Source organism: Tinamus guttatus, unplaced genomic scaffold (genome assembly GCF_059628265.1).
Source record: "Tinamus guttatus ecotype Peru unplaced genomic scaffold, ASM5962826v1 Tinamus_guttatus_pri_ptg000121l, whole genome shotgun sequence".
In the NCBI taxonomy this organism is placed as follows: domain Eukaryota; kingdom Metazoa; phylum Chordata; class Aves; order Tinamiformes; family Tinamidae; genus Tinamus; species Tinamus guttatus.
The window spans coordinates 26,376-41,955 of record NW_028288655.1 but is presented as its reverse complement, the minus strand read 5'-3'; the positions used below and the strand labels follow the sequence as shown (position 1 = coordinate 41,955).

The window sequence follows — 15,580 nt, the reverse complement described above, 5'->3', positions numbered from 1 at the left end:
GCGGTGTGTAATTGATGTGCGAGGGAAGGGATCGCAGCGCGCCGCGCTGCACAAGGCGGAGCGCGGCGCTCGCGGGGCCGCGTTGCGGGGAGCGGCCGGGTGCCCCTGCGCGCCCCGCGCCCGCTCCGCGCTCCCCGCGCCCCTCTCGCTTCTCTTCCCTCTCCTTGCAGCGGAACTTTGTTTCCAGCAGTTGAAAGGCCAATTACGCAGAAAGATTAACAAAAGTTTATTAATCATGAAGTATTAAAATTGTGATAAATGAAAGGCTCCAATGCAAAATTCAAGCAAGCAAACCATTCCCAAAGGGATGACAAAGAAAACAGTGGATCTGAAATTAAGAAGTCTTTTTTTTTCGTCTTTTTTGTCTTTTTTTTTTGCCTGCGTTTCAAGACACCTCTCATATCTCACACGCCACACCAAAACCCATAATTCTTCATATCACATACTGAAAATGCTTTTATTTATCCATTTACACTAACTCGATATAAACGTGTTCGGGAAAGTCAAATAATATGCTTTATATTAGCTCAAACATTTATTAAGAAACCCCAAAACTCAATAAATAAGCACAGACAATAAGTTAAAACATATCACGAACCGACCAGCATGTAACAAGAATGCTTTATCTACACAAAACATCCTATTTCACATTGTTTGTTCATTCCTCCCTCGGCCCTGCCCTGCGGTGGGGTGACCGGCACATGCAGACGGCCGGACCGGGCCGGGGCCAGAACCGGGACCGGGGCCGCGGCGGGCGCCTCCGCCGGCGGCAGCGGAAGATGCAGGAGGGACAATAGCAGCAGGAATGTAAATAAATGCGCAAATAAACAGCATCATGGGGCACATTTGCAACTCACGTACCACAAAACCGAAGAACTGAAAAAAGCGAAGAGCTCTGGCTTTTTTTTTTTCGCGTGTTTTACTTTTACAAAAAGAAATCTTACTTTTTTGTTATTTATTTCATATCCCCTCTCTCTCCTTCACTTATAAATGCTTTATCAAAACGGATTCGGTTCCCTCTGGGCTTTTGGTGCCGCTCACGAGCCCGCCCGGCGCCCCCGACTGCGCTGTCGGGACCACAGCGTCCGGCCCCACTGCACGAGCTGCGGACGGGGCCGGCGGGGAACTGCTGCTTTTGGTCAGAAAACAATAATAATAATAATAATAATAATAATAATAATAATAATAATAATAATAATAATAATAATAATAAGGGAAGGATGAAAATAAAACAACAGAAAACCCGCATTTCTTTGCGAGGCCCGTCAGGCGGCCGGGAGGAAGAGCCGGGGAGGTGTGGAAGGGCTGGGGGCGAGGGAGGGAGGCAGCGGGAGCCAGGGATGACCCCAGACGCCCAGTGAGTCCTTGCGGCTGCTTCGGCTCCGCTGCCGGGGCAGGCAGGGAAAGAGGGAGGCAGGGGAGGCCCGCGGGCGGCCGCCGCTCCCGGGGCGCCCGCCGGGGGCTGCGGGACGCCCGTGTGAGGGTTTCCCGGGCCACAGACCAGTCCATTGGCGTCTGATTCCAGATCCTGAGAGGCTCCGTGGCGAGCCGGGCGGGGCGGCCGGGCCGGGCCGGGCCGGGCCAGGCTGGGGCGGGCGGGCGGGCGACGCGAGACGGGGGCGCGGGGCGAGGCGGCGGCGGCGCGGGGACGGCCATTAGGTGAAGCTCATGGAGACTGTGTGCTCTAGTGCTTTGCGGCGGAGGGAGGCGATGCTGGTTCCCCGCCACACGTCGCTGCTGTCCGGGGAGCTGCAGAGCTGCGGCGAGCCCGTCACGTTGCTGGGGCCGGGCAGAGAGGCGGGCACCATGCCGGGGAAAGCGGGCTGGTAGAGGTGCGACTGCAGCCCGGCGCCGTTGGAGCCCGCCAGGCTGTTGGAAAGGCCCATGGAGTTGGGCGGGGGCCCCGCCGCCAGGCTGCACTGGGACAGCGACTGCGCCATGGCCTGCTGCCTGCCCAGCGCCGGCGGCAGCGGCAGCTGCGACACGCCCGGCATGGCGGCGGCGGCCCAGCGCGTGTCGTTGGCATGGAAGGAGCACAGGCTGTCGCCCATGGCGGCAGCGGCGGCGGCGGCGGCCGAAGGGAACTGCGGCAGCCCCGGCGTGGGCAGCAGCGTGCCCGGGGCGCGGAACACGTTCGTCGTCTTCTTGCGCTTCTTCCACTTGGCCCGGCGATTCTGGAACCAGACCTGCGCGCGCCCGGGGCGAGAGACACTGTTAGCGGCCCTCACGCGGGGCGGCAGCGACCGTTAGCGGCCCTCACACCCCGGGGGGGAACGACCGTTAGCGGCCCTCACGCATGGCGGGTGCGACCGTTAGCGGCTCGCGGCCGCCGCCGCCAGGGGGCGCCGCGTGGAGGACGGAGCTGCCTGTTCCTCGCCGGCCTCCGCAGCGCCTCGCGGGCAGCCGCGCGAGGAGGCGGGCGCCGCCGCGGGCCGCGCTCGCCACGGTGGGGCTGTGTCGCGGCTCAGCGGCCCGCGGCTCCCACACGCGTCCTCCCTGCGCACTTCGAGCCCCGCTGCAGCCGCGGTCCTCTCACCGCCCCTGAGAACCCCCCGCCGCAGCCCCGCAGGTTGCTCTGCGGAGCCGCTGCAGGTTTTGGCGACGGCAGAGGGCAGCGGGGCTGAGCCGAGGAGCAGCCGCCGGCCGCCGGCGTGAGGGAGCGCCCCGCGCCGGGACGGTGGCTCCGCGCAGACCCCTCGGCCCGGCCGCCCACACTGTTAGGGCCGGGACAGGTGTGAGCGAGGGTGTTTTTTGGAAAGCGGGTGCTCTGCTCGCAGCAACGACGCCGCGTTGGAGCGAGTGCGTGGGCCTGGCCGCGCCTCTACCAACGCCCCCCGCGTGCCTTTGCGGGCAGAAGCCGCTGAGCTCGCGGGGCCGCCGGGGCTCGCCGCGCGCCGCGGCCGGGAGAGGCGGGCGGCCGTTAGCGGCACCGAGCGGCCGCGGCGGAGCCCAGCGCTGCCTGGAGAGTCGGAAAAAATCGCGTTCAATTATGTTTTAGGGCTAATAGTTAAATAGCATCTACAAAATCTTTTTATGTTTCATGGTTTGCTGGTGTTGTAAAGAATCTCCATCAGGTCTGATCGCCTCACTTCATAGCCGTGCCGCATATGCTTTTAAAACGTGAATGTTTCCAGTTGACAGATGAAAACGCAGGGAAAGCCTGGGGGAGATTTTGAAAACGCATACATGACAACTCCAGAATTATATTAACCGCCGGCACTTGGCAACTTTGGACCCCTTTTTAAAATGCAACTAGTCCCTGAAAATTTTTAATACAACAGTGAGAATCTAATGGAGGTTGGAATCTAAAAATCTACTTTGATGATATCTACCGTTACAGTAATATAGACATAGTGTAAATGTATTTTAAAATATATAGCCCGTTTAATTCTCCAGCTATAAATTGGTTAGAAATAGGGGGAGAAAAAAATCTGTTTTTATTTCCTTTCTTTTATTTATTTATTTTCTTTTTTTTTCGGGAGCCAAAGGTTTATGAAGATCTCATTGGAATCCAGCGGATGATTAATGTGAAGATTTGGTAGGAAATCTGGAGAGCTGTATTAAAGCTCAGATCTCAGGTTCATTTCGATCAGCCAGCCGTGAACTCTGGGCCGAATTCATTACACTTTAATAGTGCTGGGAGAGGAAGAAAATGCAATTTCTCATTCCATTAGAAAACTAGAAAATACTCTCAGCTTGTCCCCTATTAAGATGTGGCAGGTGACGGGACCATTGTGGGGGACACGGTCAATGGAATTACAGCACATTATTTTTGTTCGTATAAAATATTGAAAGGCAAGCCTGACTGTGCAGAAGTTATTTCACTGATTTGGTTTTTATGTAAATAAAATATTGAAAGTTAATTAATCCGTGCTAGAGACTAATGATTATGCTTATTATATTGCATTTGATCGCGTAATTTGCATGATTCTCGCATTGCTGCTTAATAAGCCATTCCAGGTTATAAATAATTCTGAAATTGGTTTCTAATAATGGCATACTATAAAAAGAATGGTTTTATTACACCAGCCTGAAAAGCAGAGCAATATCAGACATGGAATTGGGTTTCCGTTTAAGCACCAGCCACTTTAATAATTATTTAAATATATCATATACATTAAATATAGATCTAAAACGAAAAAAGAGGTAATTTATCCTCGGATTCAAAACCCTTAAAAACATATACAGCCGCTATAAATTGACTATTTAGATCATTTCTTAACCAGGATGGGACCCGCATACTGTGAAGATCGTGTAGGCAATCTGTTAACTATAAAGAAAACTATAAAGTACTCATATGAGAACGTAAACCAATTACTATTTAATTTAAATTTGGTCAAGGAGCAGTGATACAGTGCCTTGTGAAGTAAATACATTTTACATAAATTATTTTACATTAGATTACATAACGTTAATCATTTTGAAGTGTTAATTAAGAAGGTTATGTTGATCTGATTACTTTTTAAACTACAGAACATTATTGTAAAAAATATCTAAATTGCCACTCTATTAAACTGTTTTTATCAGCGATCTCGAGCTATTATCATTGGTTTAGGATTATGCCGAGGCCATTAAAACACTTTGTCTTTCTCCCTACGCATTTCTTTGATGTGATGTTAGAAAATAACTGTTTCCGTTTTATATATTTTTTATTTTACTTCATTTACCACACTCCTAATATTGAAATTGGAATCATTAACCTTTGGGAAACCCAATAAAGTTTAATAGACCTCGTTTTCTTTTTTCATGAAGTCGGTTGTCCAATTACATTTTATTTGTGAACCTAATTTCTTTCTTAATTTGAACTAATTACAGCCCTCTGCAGGTTGGCTCTGCTCGCTTTGCTGTTCGAGCGCGGCCCGTGACGCCGCGGAGCGGGGCCGCTTTCGGGGCAGGGCTCGGTTGCTTGCGCGGGGCGCTGCGCGGTGCCGCGCCGGGAGCCTCCGCGTGCATATACACATGTATATACACATATGTAGGGGCTCTTTGGACGGCAGAAAATGCTGCACGTGGCGGCTACCCGCTCCTGCCGGCTCCCGCAGTCCTTGCAAAAGCCGGCGCGGGGACGCGCGGGTCGGCAGCGCAGCCGCGCGCCCCGAGGGGCCGCCTCGCGCCTCTCCTCCCCGCTGCGCCCCGCAGCGCCCGCGCTCTCGCGGCCCGCCCGAACCGCGGCCGCCGGGCTGGGCCGGCGGCACCAGCACCCTGGACAGCGTCCCCAGGAGCGGGTTTGTTCTTCCCTGAGTGGGGTGGAGGTAGCGGTAGGGATGGGGACGAGGATGGTGTAGGGATGGGGATAGGGATGGGTCTCGGCGGCGACACCCCAGGGCGCCTTCCCCTCCGGCCGGGACGGCTTCGCCCTCGCGCATGGGAAAGAGCGAGGGCGGTTCAGAGTTTCTCTGCCTGAACTGTTGCCGTCCCGGCAGGTGCCCCGGCACGGTGAGAGCCCGGCGCGCTGGCCGGGAAGAGGCCGGCGGCCCCGGAGCTGCTGGGGGGCCGCGACGGCTCCTACCTGCACCCGGGACTCGGTGAGGCCGATGCGCAGGGCCAGCTCCTCGCGCATGAAGATGTCCGGGTAGTGGGTCTTGGCGAAGCTCCGCTCCAGCTCGTTGAGCTGCGCCGGCGTGAAGCGCGTGCGGTGCCGCTTCTGCTTCTGCTGCCCCTGCTGCTGGCCCGCCTGGCCGGGCGCCTGGCCGCCCTGCGGGCCCTGCTGCTTGTCGGCGTCTTTGGCGCTCACGGCTAAGGAGCTGGGGTTGGATCCCACCGTGGTGATGTCCTCCCCCGGCAGCAGGGTGGTCCCTTCCACCGTGTCCGAGTTGGGTGCCATGTCGCCCGGGTGCCCCCCTGGGTCCGAGCCCCCTACGCCCAGGCGACACTTCACCGCCTCCCGGTGTCCCAGCAGCTCGGCCGCATCTTTCATCCCTGCAGAGGCAAAGGAGCTGCTGTCACGTCCTCCCGCTCGGCCCAGCCGCTGCCCCTGCCCGGCCCGGCCCGGTTCGCCTCGGCCGCCCTCGGCCCGGCCCGCGCGGACTTCCCTCGCCGGCCGGCGCAACTCGGGGCAAGGGAAGGAAAAACTTTACACCGCGAGCGGCTCTTCCTGCTTAAATAACCAGCTCCCCGCAGGGCCTGCCCTGAGGAAACCGAGGGAGGGGAACGAGGTGGGGGCAAGTTCGGCCGGGTTTGGCTCAATTTCCGTGGGGCTGGTGAAAGGAAGAAAGAAAGAAGGAAGGAGAGAGAGAAAGAAAGAGAGAAATCGCCTTTTCTGCCGGGAGCTTGCCGCCTGGCAACTGTGCGGGGGATCCCCCACGGCGGCCATCCGTCCCGCTCCCGCCTCCTCCACTCCCAACCAACACCTGGATCACCACGAACAGCGACACAGGGACAATCCTGTTCTAAAAAAAGGCAAGGGGAGAGAGAAGCAAGCGGGCAACCGGGAGAAGCCCATCCCAATCGCCTTCATAAATACCATGGAGCTCATCTGTCCTCAAATAATGACGATGATGATAATGGTAATAGTCTGTGGATATGTATTTAAAAAGAAAAAAACAAAAAACAGGAAAAAGAGAAATTAAATGATCCACTCATTGTGGATCTACATACTCCATAGGTCTCCCTCCCTCTCTCTCTCTCTCTCTTTTTTTAAAAGACGATGTTAAATCAAATTAAACTTTAATACACTACAATTACTTTTAAAGGAATTAGCCCATTTAGATCGCATTAAGGTAAAATAAGGAACAAATTGTCAATTTCCTGCCGCGGTTTCCTGGCCGGCGCCGCCGCCGGGGCGGGGGACACTCACCGAGCCGCGCGTCCAGGAGGTCGGCGTGAGACAGCATCGCGCAGCGCTCCAGGGCGAAGGCTGATCCCCCCCAAATTTTAGCAGCCTTTAAGTTATTTAAAACAGATATAAGCTATGAGATATAGATATATATAGATCGCCTAAATGAAAGAAAATTCGGTGTGTGGTTAAAAAGGGGGCCTCTTGCATTATAATGTCCTTTAGAGAGACGGGGAGGTGCTTAACACTCCAGTGGAGCCGTGAGCGGCTCGGCGCGGGGACCAATCAGGAGGGCAGCGGCAAATGGCAGCGCCCGCCGCGCCCGCTCCGCCCGGCCCGGCCCGGCCCGGCCCGGCCCGGCCCGGCCCGCGCGCTCCCGCTGCCCCCGGCGCGCCCGCCCGGCCGCCCCGCCCGCCGCTCCCTCGGCCTCCTCACGGCGACCCGCCGGCCCGCGGGATGTAAGTGGGAAGCGCGCGCGGAGCGGGCGGAACCGCGCGGGCGGAACCGCGGGGCCCCGCGCCGCCCCGGGGGAGCCCCGGGAACCCCGCGCGGCCCCTGCGCGGAGCGGCGGCGGCAGCGCGCGCCCCGCAGCCTCCCCCGCGCGCCGAAACTTGGCGAGCGCGGCGAGGCCGCGGACGCGGCGCGAAGCAGCAAATAAAGTTGAGCGCCTTTTATTTTCCTCCCGAATACGTTAAACTCACTCGAACGACTTGAAGTGCTTTTCTTTTTTTATTTTCTTTTTTTTTTTTTGCACGAGGGAAGCGAACCATTCCTAATGCTCTGATTTTTCAAAGCCAGCCAACAACAAAGTTTAGATTAGTAATATATTTCTAACCAGAGTAATTTTCAAGATCATTAGGCATTTATGTAATTAGTGCCAAATCTATAAGCTTTTATTACGATTATTAGAGTAAAATCAGTATAAATTTGTACTAATTTACTACTGTTTAGACTTGGCTGTCAAGCCAAGAGGTTCTTATTGTAAATGATAACTGAGGAAATTAAGTGCAAAATTCTGTACCATTTCTGATCCGCTCCTAAACAATCCGTTTCAATTGTATTTGTAGCAGAACATAATGCCCTTTTAAAGTTATTTGACTTGTATTTTTATTTGCAAAACAAGAAAAATACCCTCTACCAAGGCACAATGAAAACTGATATTTACTACTTCAAACTTGATTAGCATTGATTTTTAATTCAAAAGTGATGCAATTAAGATTATTCATTTAGTGCAAATAAAGCTTCCACCAAAAAGGGAGCCCAGTGAAGTCTGTATTAAATAACACAGCGCCAATGGCTTTTCTTTTTCGTCCTCTTTATTTCGCCATCCAATTGACTTACACAAAACATTGTAAATGCTGCACGCGAACAGATGCAAGAGGGTGTTCTTTCGCCGCTCAGATGTGCAGGGTTTCGGCAGCGACTGAGCAAGGAGACAAAGGGAGCGGCCGAGCGATCCGCAGGCAGTTTTACTCTTTTCTTTCTTTTTTTTTTCTTTTTGCCCGCTCCCTGCTCAACTCTTTGGCTACATCGATAGTGCGCGGCCGCTTCCGAGGCTGCTGCGGTGAACGCGGGCGCTTGGCGCGGCGGCCCCGGGCAAAGCAGAGCCGGGCCCCGAGTTAGATCGGGAGAAGGGGAGAGAAAGAAAAGGAAAAAAAAAAAAAGTGGCAACGAGGAGGGAGTTCGGGGATTCTATCTATCTATCTATCTATCTATCTATCTATCTATCTATCTATCTATCTATTTTTGCAGGTTGCCCGGTTTTGGGGCGGGGGGCGCGTTTCGTTCCGTTGCATTTTCGCCTGGAAATGATTTTGGTCGCGTTGCTCCGGGCCAAAGCGCGAGAGCACCGCGCGGGCTGCGCGGGGGCGGCCGCCTCTGCCGCGTTGTTGTGCGTTTCAGGTCGATAAATAAATGTGTAAGAGTTAATGTGCAGGCACATCAGCGCAATAACAATGGAATGAAATCGGAGCATTATCAATCTCTGTTAGTAACTGCTGAATAACAATGTTGCGGGGTGATTGATAGCGCGCTTCATTTTATGACTTTTCTATTGCTCTTGATTTTTATAGCAGTATAAACAAACTAAATCATTTCTTCCAAGACTTCAGAGCACAGGCGTCTTCGGGGAAGGGGGGAAATGAGAGCGGGAAGTCTGAAGGAGAGGGAAGAGGGAGCCCGCCTGGCACCTCGGCGTGTCACGGAGGGATTGACGGGGGGTTATGTAAAAACCCTCCTGGCCTCTGCTTCCGCGCGCTCCCGTTTGGTCAAGTGCCTCAGTTCACCGGGGCAGTGCGGGAGATGTATTTACAGGGAGTTTATTCCCCGTCATCTTTCCATTTTCCCAATGTAGCCCGAAAACTGCCAGTCAAGTCCGCTCCCCGCTGTAATTTAAGGTATTCCCCGCATGATCATAGGAACTGAAGTTCCTAACAAGCGAAGGCTTTAGCACAATGGCCCAAAATCTTCCGAGTGACAAGAGTGTCTTCAGAAATCACTTCAGAGCAAAGTAAAAGGATTTTCTATGACGGATCCAGTGATTTTTCCTCAATAAATAGGTTTTAGATTGTTACACACACGTAGAACTGGAACAAAGGGAACTACCAGAAAATATATTGGTTGCCCCTAATAAAATTTATTTAGACGGTTTACTTCTCATAAAAAATAGAGATTGAATTTCGTACAGGAGTGCCTGCCAAGGGGCTAGGCAAGGGAAACCACCTCCCCCAGCCCTCCCTTCGCCTCTTCATCCCTTCCTTCCCCTTCCCTTCCGCCCGGCGGGCCCGATCCGGGGTCGCCGCCGCCGCCTGCTCCGAGCTCCGCTACCGCCCGCGGCTGGGACCGGGACCGGGGCCGCGGCCGGGACCGGGGCCAGCCGCGTTGGGAAGCAAAACAGCCGCAGTCCCCGGCGCTGTGACCCTGGGAAAAGCGGGGGGAGAACTTTACAGCCCCGCTCCATCGCCTTCCCTTGCCTGCGAAACTCAAGACCTGATTGAATGAGGCTGTAATATAAACAAGTGTATTTAACCAATTCTGCTCTGATTTAGAAACAGAACCTTCTCTCTCTCTCTGCTTTATTTTTTTTTCTTTCAGAATAATTATATTTGGAGCAAGAAACGCGGTGAAATAAGGTTAAACTGCTAAAGTCAGCAGGGTGGCTAGGCGTAAGTGGTTGATAAGGTTTGTAATTTGATATTTTATTTATGTATTTATACAGCATCCACCCAAGCTAAGGGGGCCGCTGTATGCAGAACGCCGTAATTGCTTTTTACACTTAGCGCACGCTCCCAGCGTTAACCAAACGCAGCTTCGGGCTGCCTCGCTTGCTTGTGCTGCTTTTTTTTTTTTTTTTTCCTTTTTTTCCTTTTTTTTTTCCTTCCTGGCGTTTCTAGACAGTAGTGCTGAAATATAGGATATTACTATTCACATTCCTGCTCCTCCGTGCTGCATTGTAACATTGTTTGCTTTAATGAGGAGCGCCTCCCTCAATAATTAACGACCTCACATTTCCTTATTTTTTTGCTTGATGAAAAGAATCAATTTTAATTCATTGCAAATTACAGCTATGCTTTTGAGTGTTATTTGCTTACGGAAAACAAATCAAGTGACTTAGGCTGCTGTTTACTTTTTCACATTGGCATAGCCTAAACACAAATGACAAATCAAACTATATCCTTTCGTTAGGCGTAATATGGAGTTAAGAAATGGAAAAACACAAACACGTGTTTTTATTTCAATCAACCCTTTCGAAAAGTACGGCTTATTCGGAAGTGAAGGACAAGGCTGCCAGCAGCTGCACATCCCAATTTATTCTCTCTAGTCAGAGCTAAATATGACGATCATTGCCGCTTTATGGCATTAGTCTGCGTGCAGCGGTTTGTAGCTGTAATAAACACCCTTCCTCGGAAGCAACTTTTTGAAGTTTAAACACATCCGAGGCAAGAAGTAGCGCAGCTGATAAGAAGCGCGGCCGTCAGGGGCTCCGAGAATCGCCTTTCCGAGCACGGCAAGGGGCGCGTGAGCCTCTTGCCACCTAGTTTCAAACCCGTTTGAGAACGAGGGTTTCCCGCGTGCTTTTTTACGTGCCTGCGGGTATGCGCCCCTCAGACCGGCGGGCTCCCGGGCAGCTCCGCGCCGCGCGTCCCCTGCTCGCACGGGAAGGACGGCTCCTATCAATTAATTCTCATCACAACAACGACAACCAAGCTTTTATCGGAAAAAGCCATTTTAATAAAAGGTACACCTGACACCCCCGCACACCCCGGCTCTCCCCTGTCCAAAGGCAAACTCCGTATGTGAGTCACCTCCCCTCCTCCCTCCCGCTCTGCGCGTGTGGGTGCAGAGCCTTCTAGCAGGCTGGTCAGTTGAGAAACTTATAGAAAACGACCCCAAGCATAACGCAGGCTATGGCAGCTTTTCCAATCATGTACGAATTATCGGCATTAACCCGAAAAAGCGAGGAGAACACTAATATACAGCATTTTGGAGATATGTATTTGATTTTAGGAAGAGATCTCAGTTCCAGGAAAATTATTCCTCCTGGAATTTGAAGAGTTTATTTAATATATACTTCTTTTTTTTTTTTTTAATCCGAAATCTCTTCAGATGGCCGGATAAATAAACATCCAGGCATAGCAATGAAAGAACACATCGCTGACTGACTTGGAGTATTTAACTCTCTCATTTTTAACACCGTATTTTTAATCTGTTCAATTACATAAGTGGTATATAATAATAAGGAACATACATATTTTGTTTGTATGTGTTAAGTTCGCTGCTTTTCTGATTTCTATTTACTCAAGATAAATAATCATATATCAGTTATCCAGTTAGGTGACAAGTCTAGTAATTGGAATAAAAAGAAAACATCTCATCCTTATCTCTTCCTATAACTAGATATAGCGCTAATAAGACTGCATCAATCTTATCTGGCAAATAAATAAAATAGACAAACAAACAAATTCGCCTCCAACAAGTTAATGCGGTGTATCTGAGTGGAAAGTAGATATTTTCACGCATTCTGGAGATGAGGAGTGACTTTTAATAAAATCACAAGAAAAACAAATGTAATTCTGTAAGCAATTTCAGAGCTCAGCCGTCTCCTGCGCGCCGTTACTTAGCATTCACCATCCGTCCTGCCCTTTGCTTTTAAAACCCAGTTAGTTCCAGAAATATGACTGTCACTCAATCGGGGACCTTTCGATCCACCTTCTCTTATTATTTGGGGGGCAATTCTGGAGCTAATATGGCTTATTTTACAAGGATGATTTTTGTTGACTTTTATTTTTATTTTTTCCTCCCTCCCTCCCTTTCTCGCCCTTCTCTTTCCCCCTAGCCCGAGCGCGGCTAATTCGGGGCGTCTATATTCACTCAATTAGAGAAATCTAAAGAGAAAATCGATCTTCCATCTGCAGAAATGCCAGCTTAACAAATTAGATTCTTGTTTCGTGCAGGTGATTTGGTGACAGTCGGGGAATTAGAAGTAATAAGTTGTTGTGTTGGAGACCACCTCCCCGGCCCGGCCCGGCCGGGGCCCCGGCCTCGGCGTCGGCACCGACCTCGGCCCCGGCCCGGCGCCCGCCTCCTCCGGCCGGGCAGGCGAAGAGCCGCCGCCACCGCATCTCCCGCCGTAATTAGTGCTGCTGCCCTCCATGTGGGCTCGATTAAACCGTGATTTAGCCGAAAGAAATATAATTATGGCTGCAAATAAAATAATCAGCATTGAAGAGCGATTTCCTTAATGAGATGGAGCGGTTGCACGTCACGGAGTAAAGGGGTCTCATTAAGAGGTGGTAATGAGGCTTGGGTGAATATTGGGAGTTGCGCAAAATATCGAAAGCGCCGAGGAACCCCGCGCCGGGCTCCCGCGCCCCGGCCCGCAGCCCTCGCCGCGGCCCCGGCCGCGCTCTGCCCACTCGCCCTCTAACCCTCCCTCCCGGCCGGCGGCCCCCGGGCCCCTCTCGCTGCCGGAGGCGCCTCGCCTGTTTGCGCCTAATTCCCCCAAAGCCGCCGGCGCGGCCGGTGGCGCGGGGAGCGGTGGCGGCGCTTCACAGCGCCATCTTCTCGCGTGGTGGCCGCATCCGCCCGCTGCTCCCCACATCGGGGAGCGGCTGCGTTTGCCGTTATTATCCTTATTACTGTTATCGCTGTTGTTATTTTTATTTCGACCTTGCCACCCGAGCCCGTCCATCTTCACCGGGGCAGCTCCAGAGGCAACTCCCCTCAAGACAGCATTTGCCAGACTGAGGGCACGGCCCTGCCACCATTGCAGCGTCCCAGACACCACAACAGGAAGCTGCGAGGGCACCAGCCCCACTCTACGGGTAGCAAAAGCAGGAGCGAACGGCAAAGCGTGTTAAAACCGACACACCTTGGCAAAACCGTCAGCGGCCCCGCAGGCAGCCGCCATCACACCTCCCCCCTCACCGACCCCGGCACACCCAAAATGGCGGCCGCCACGGCCACCTGCCGCGCACGCGCGAGGCGGTGGCGGGAAGAGGCAGCCCCGGGTTCACCACGGGCGGCGAGGCCGGGCCGCAGCCCCGAGCGATGGGCGCCGGGCTCAGCGCGCGGCGCCCGAGGCGCTGCCGGCGGCCTGGGTTTGGCGCCTGGGGCCTCGTGGCTGAGCGCAACCCCGCGGCGATTGCGAAGAGGATATTGACGTGAAACGAAAGGGGAGCCGAGGGGCGATAACCTGCCCGCCACCCGCCGGGGAAATTACATGATGGCTCTGCTTTCCTGCAGAGGGGAAAGCAATGCTTTGCTTTCCTCTCCTTCTTGTTGCTTTGGAATAGTGGAAACTCGGATGCGTTTTTGTTGTTTTCCATCTAATCAAGAAAAACATCTTGCATACGAAATGCTAAAATAAAATAAAGGCCAGGCGATTTTTCTTTCTTTGCTTGTGCCCTCAATAACATAAATATGAGGTCGGGTCTACATTTTGTACTTATTATTGCCAAAAACATTTCTCCTTTCAGCCCAATACCTTCAATGCACAGTAAAGGTCAAGTTTGTTGATTAGGAAAAAGGTCTGTGTGACATTAACAAAAAATCAGGGGAAGCTGTGCTCAGCTCTAAAATCTGAGGTGTGTGAGAAGGCTGATGGTCAGAGACGTAGGATGATGTCTTTAACCATCATGTGATTGTTTTGCAGAGCACTTTGTGCGGTCACAGTATCCCTGGAGGCAGAGGGTTTGTGGGCTTCAAGGAGGTGCATGCAGGGAGGACATACACTAGGATGTCCAGCTCCCACTTTTAATGCTTTTTAGAAAGATGGAGATGTGCAGGATCTGGCTGACTCCAGCTCAGGATATCCCGTTAATTGTACATACACATATGACCATAATCCATGCTAGAAATTCAGAAGTAGCATCAATGGGCAACTCAAAATTAAGAGGGGGGTTGCGTTTGTTTTTAAATGAGCTTCTTCTAGGAAGAAACACCTAGAGTGTTTGAGTGATTGGTTTTGTTGGGGGAAAAAAAGTGCTTGGGGGAGAGGGGAAGAAAAGATCAGGAGACTCAGTTACTGCCATAAAAAGATAAAGAGCTGCTTTCTCAAAGATTTTTCTTCTGCTTTCTGTTAGGGTTTCATTTTCATTCCTTCTAACGCTGCTTGCTTGCATGCTACCTGCATGCTACCTGCATGCTTCTTTCTTTTTTGACGCAACACAAACTCTTTCCCTCCATGTCTCTCTTCCTTATTAGTCTGCCCAGTAGCCAATGTTTGATGATAGCTTCTGTTCTTTGAATTGACATTCTCCAGCAGAGAAGTACCTCCTAAAAATGGCCTGACTTTAGGACAGTTCTCTTATATTCCATCTCTGTTGGGGTATCATACAAGATGTGAGTAAATATTTGGGATTTCTTCTCAGTTAAGCCTATCTTTCTTAACTAAAAGGGAAGAGTTTTGTGTACCCTATTGCTAGGAAAGCTACACTATGGAAAGTTATCTTTTTTTCTTTATGGTCCAACAGAGGTGGAGGACAGTCAAATTTGGCAATGGGGAGAAGATGCCTTGTGTACTGGGAGGAATAGAGCGTGTTTGGGCTCAGGGACTGGAGTGCTGCACTGAAATAATATTTTATTGAACTGTGCGGTAGTGAGCAGGCATGAAATTATCAGACCCCTAAAACTCCCTTTGCCTCCCTTGTTCGAAGAGTGGCATGTGCTTGTAATTGCAGCCTGTGACAGTGCAGGAACCTCATCTGCATCTGTGCTTGTCTGATTAACAGGAGCTTTCCATCAACACAGGGAGCAATAACACATCACAAGAAGTATGTGTGTGATGAATGGCTGACTAGGTTCACCTGGCATAACAGCAGTCCACTGCAGGTGAGTTACTTGGGTGGGAAAGTTGCATGAAAGCAACCATAGAGTCATGGCAACAAGAGAGAGCATAGTCTTGTTGTCCTAGAAAACACAGAACTTGATGGCAGCAGTGGCATCTTGGAAGACTTGTGTGAAAGACCCACTGGGTCAGTGCATCCATCGTACCCTGCTTTTCCTACTGCAGTGGCAGGCCCACAGCTGGGAAGTGTTAGGGATGGTCTAGACCAGAGGCACCAGCTTTTCTTTCTCAGCATTGACAGCAAGGGTGGCAGTGCTAAAGTTGTTATTGTCCATCTCCACTGCACTTTGAAGATGAGGAAGCGGAGGAAGAAGGCCATGTGTTAGGGCATCCAAATCAGGGAGGAGTCAGAACACGATGTGGGGCTTCTTTGTTGGTGGTGATCAACAAATCAAGCCTCTGTGTACAACAGCGGTCTCTCTGAATGTTAATGAAGTTCCGCTTCCTTCCTAAGCCAC

General features: G+C 51.8%; 1 protein-coding gene across 1 annotated transcript; it reads right to left on the bottom strand.

Moving 5' to 3' along the window:
* Positions 1-1,655: 1,655 nt before the first annotated feature.
* On the bottom strand, positions 1,656-6,833 carry OTP (orthopedia homeobox). Its single transcript, XM_088521391.1, has 3 exons — positions 6,797-6,833; positions 5,510-5,919; positions 1,656-2,186 (listed from the first exon to the last, which is right to left on the bottom strand). The coding sequence occupies exons 1-3, from the start codon at positions 6,831-6,833 to the stop codon at positions 1,656-1,658; spliced, it is 978 nt and encodes a 325-aa protein (XP_088377517.1).
* Positions 6,834-15,580: the final 8,747 nt, after the last annotated feature.

What these genes read in the sequence shown, in the direction of transcription:
- OTP (XM_088521391.1), bottom strand. Translation starts at nt 6,833, where the DNA reads ATGCTGTCTCACGCCGACCTCCTGGACGCGCGGCTCG. An exon ending in CCTCCTGGACGCGCGGCTCG is followed by an intron (nt 5,920 to 6,796) that starts GTGAGTGTCCCC and finishes TTGCCTCTGCAG; the next exon opens with GGATGAAAGATGCGGCCGAG. An exon ending in TCACCGAGTCCCGGGTGCAG is followed by an intron (nt 2,187 to 5,509) that starts GTAGGAGCCGTC and finishes GGGCGCGCGCAG; the next exon opens with GTCTGGTTCCAGAATCGCCG.